This window comes from Haliaeetus leucocephalus, unplaced genomic scaffold (genome assembly GCF_000737465.1).
Source record: "Haliaeetus leucocephalus isolate CR32 unplaced genomic scaffold, Haliaeetus_leucocephalus-4.0 Scaffold92, whole genome shotgun sequence".
In the NCBI taxonomy this organism is placed as follows: Eukaryota; Metazoa; Chordata; class Aves; order Accipitriformes; family Accipitridae; genus Haliaeetus; species Haliaeetus leucocephalus.
Genome location: NW_010972528.1, coordinates 11,455,520 through 11,458,411, shown reverse-complemented (window position 1 = coordinate 11,458,411; position 2,892 = coordinate 11,455,520). Strand labels below are relative to the sequence as shown.

The window sequence follows — 2,892 nt, the reverse complement described above, 5'->3', positions numbered from 1 at the left end:
CTGGCGACGCTGGCCCCGGCGCCCTTCGCCTCCGCCTGGTTCGAGCTGGTGTCGCCGCCCGTCGAGGAGTCGCCGGCGCGCGTGGAGCGGGAGAGCGGCGAGGTGACGCTGGCCGCGGCCCTCGACCGGGAGGCGGCGGCCGCCTGCGAGCTCGTCGTCCGCGTCCGGGAGCGCCGAGGTAGGTGAGGGCGAGGGTGAGGGCTGCCGGCGGGCACGGGCTTGCCCCGCTCGCCCCCGCGGCTGCAGCCGCTAAAAAAGTTGCGGCTTCTACCGAGTTAAGCGGCCTCGTCCCGGTAGTAAGTTGGGGGATGGCTGGTGTTTTAAGGAGTGAAAAGTCCCCTGGTGGCAGCAAGCGTCAGGTGCCGTGCGCCCTTACCTCGTGGAACGTAGTTTCGGTCTGTCAGGCGCGTAAATCGTTAGCATTAAAACACTGCAGGGAGCAAGAAGCCTTGCGCAGGTTAGTGAACGTGGACCGCGCTGCTATGCGAAGTGCTTGGAGCTGTAAGGTGCTTATCAGAATTTAACTAGCTCACCTGCTGAAATTCTTAGTCGTTAACGAGCAGCGTGGAAAATGGGTAGCGTAACCAAAGAGTGTTATTTACGTTATACACGCGTTGAGACAAAGCATGTTAGATATGCCATGCTGCTTACGCACAAGTGTTTCTAAAGCCTCCCATAGCTCTCATCCTGTAAATGCTTAACTCGAAGCATGCAGCTGAAGTCACAGAGTTTTGAGTCGTTACTGAAGTTAAGCATGTTTGACTCACAAGCGTGATGTGAGTTTTATATGTGTGTGCGTTCACCATGTGTCTTGTTGTTTTCATGTTATTTGCGATTCTAACAATGTTCTTCTGAAGACTGTCATGAGCATTCTGGAGAAAATTGTGTCAGCAGAAATGAGTTGGTTGGCTTGATTTCATCTTGGAAAGGTTTAGAAAGGTGTTTGCATTACGTGACTTCTAGTTCTTGTGAAAATTATTAACTTCTCAGCAGTGCAACTGCTTAGAGCAACTTGTTAGCCACAGAGCAGTGCAGGCGGGAGGGATGAAAAGCTTCCCATGCTATTCCTTCCCCTCATCTCTTCTGTTTTCTGGCTGAGGGGCAGCCCATAGGAGTGAGGCAGTTTATTCCTCAGTGTCTGTTAAATCCCTGAGGATGCCAGCAGGGATTCTAATTAGTGCTGACAGTTTCAGTGACATGGATACTTCCCTCTGTGAAGCGGGCTAGATCACCAACTCATTTCATTTGGGACCTGAGGAACAACTCTCACTCAGATCCTTCTCTTGTTCTCACTTGGTTTTTGTCACACCTATCGCTGTAGCATATTGATGTCAGTCACTTGTACTGGCTTTATGCTGTGTTCCAGCTGGAGCTTTGGGTGCTGACCAGGTTGATAGGCCAATTTCCAAAATACAAACATGTTCTGTGTCCTATCTTTGCTACTCAATCCTGAGCAAGGCTTCGTGCCAAAGGGGATGTCATTACTCGGAGGCAGTGACAAAATCTGTCGGGTCAATCTGAGTATGCTTTTGGGGTGTCCACCCACTCTGTCGTGTAGCTCAATTTCCAGCCCTTTGTTGGTGTCACAGGTCCCTCTGTCAGGATCAAGAAGATGTTGTTGGAAGAGTGGTAGCTAACCTTGCCCCTGGTTACTGCTAGTCTCACCTTTGTGATGGTTTTTAGTTTTCGCTCTTATCTAGCCTGAATATAGGAGTCTGAGATTGCCTGGAACAATGCTTGTGACTCTGTCGTGCCAGAGATTTCTTTTCCAAAGCAATGCTTGCTTAACCCAGTTAAAAAGAAAATGAAGCAACTTTAACTTATTTTCAGAGTTTTTTTTTTCACCATCTTGTAGTTTTACTAAATAGTTTGGAGTGTTTTCCACCCGCTTGATATATTACTGCTAGTAGTATGAAGTTGTAAGATACAATCTCTGAGAAATATGTAGAACTAGATTCTGACTCTCGGAGACTAGGTGGATGGCAATTAATTGTGGACAGTACAAATAGCGTACTTTAGATGCTGGTGATTTAAAGTTTCTTTGTTTAAAGCAGCCTAAATTAAAAAATACACCTCAAAAACACTCATTTTATAGGAGTTAAAATACATAGGTATTTGAAACATATTTAGAAAGTTATGCCTCTTTCCTTACTCAGGATCTAAACTTCAGTAATGTGAGAAAAGATAACCAAGAGGATGGGATAGGAGAGGGAGAAAGATGGCTAGCAGAACTAGGTGTTTTAATTAGTCTGAAATAAGGAAGATACCGAAGATTGCAAAAGCTCCAGGGAAAAAACCCAGTATTTACAGAAGTGAGCTCTCAGTATGAATTAAAGCATGGAGATGGTTACACTGAATTTTGTTGTGAATAAAAGCGTAAGTTAAGGTTCTTTCTCTAGTTTGTTTGCTTTGCTTTTAACATTTGTGCTGGCTTATTTTACATTGTACATAACCATAAATACTCCCGCAGCTACGGTTTTCTGGTATTAGAGCTTATAGTATCAGATATTGATTTATGTTCAAGTGGTATAAAGTTGTATTAATTCCTTTAATATATTTTTAATTTTCTACACCCCCTAATTCTTGTTGTCTGGTAGCTGAGAATTGGAAATTAACCAGTAATTAATTCTGTCATTATTCTCCTCTTCAACCCAGGCAATGGTGTCAAAGATGAGACAAGATTTTTAGATGCTTTAGCATATGAAGTCTACTCTCTTTGTCCTTTATCTTTTCAGCTTAGTTTATTATGATTAATTTGTAATGTGCACTTGCTTATCTAAAGTAGTAAAGAATGCTTAAAAGCACGTTGGCACAAGTGGTACTAATACATATCTAGGAAGAAAAACTGATCCCCCCCCCCCCCCCCCCCACCTGCACTCGCCCGCTGCCCCC

General features: G+C 44.8%; 1 protein-coding gene across 1 annotated transcript in view; it reads left to right on the top strand.

Moving 5' to 3' along the window:
- Positions 1–2,892, top strand: part of LOC104842721 (neural-cadherin-like) — a 66,118-nt gene that overhangs the window by 838 nt on the left and 62,388 nt on the right. Inside the window, exon 2 of the mRNA XM_010585235.1 lies at positions 46–178. Within this exon, the coding sequence (XP_010583537.1) occupies positions 46–178 (133 nt within the window). The remainder of the gene's footprint in view (positions 1–45; positions 179–2,892) is intronic.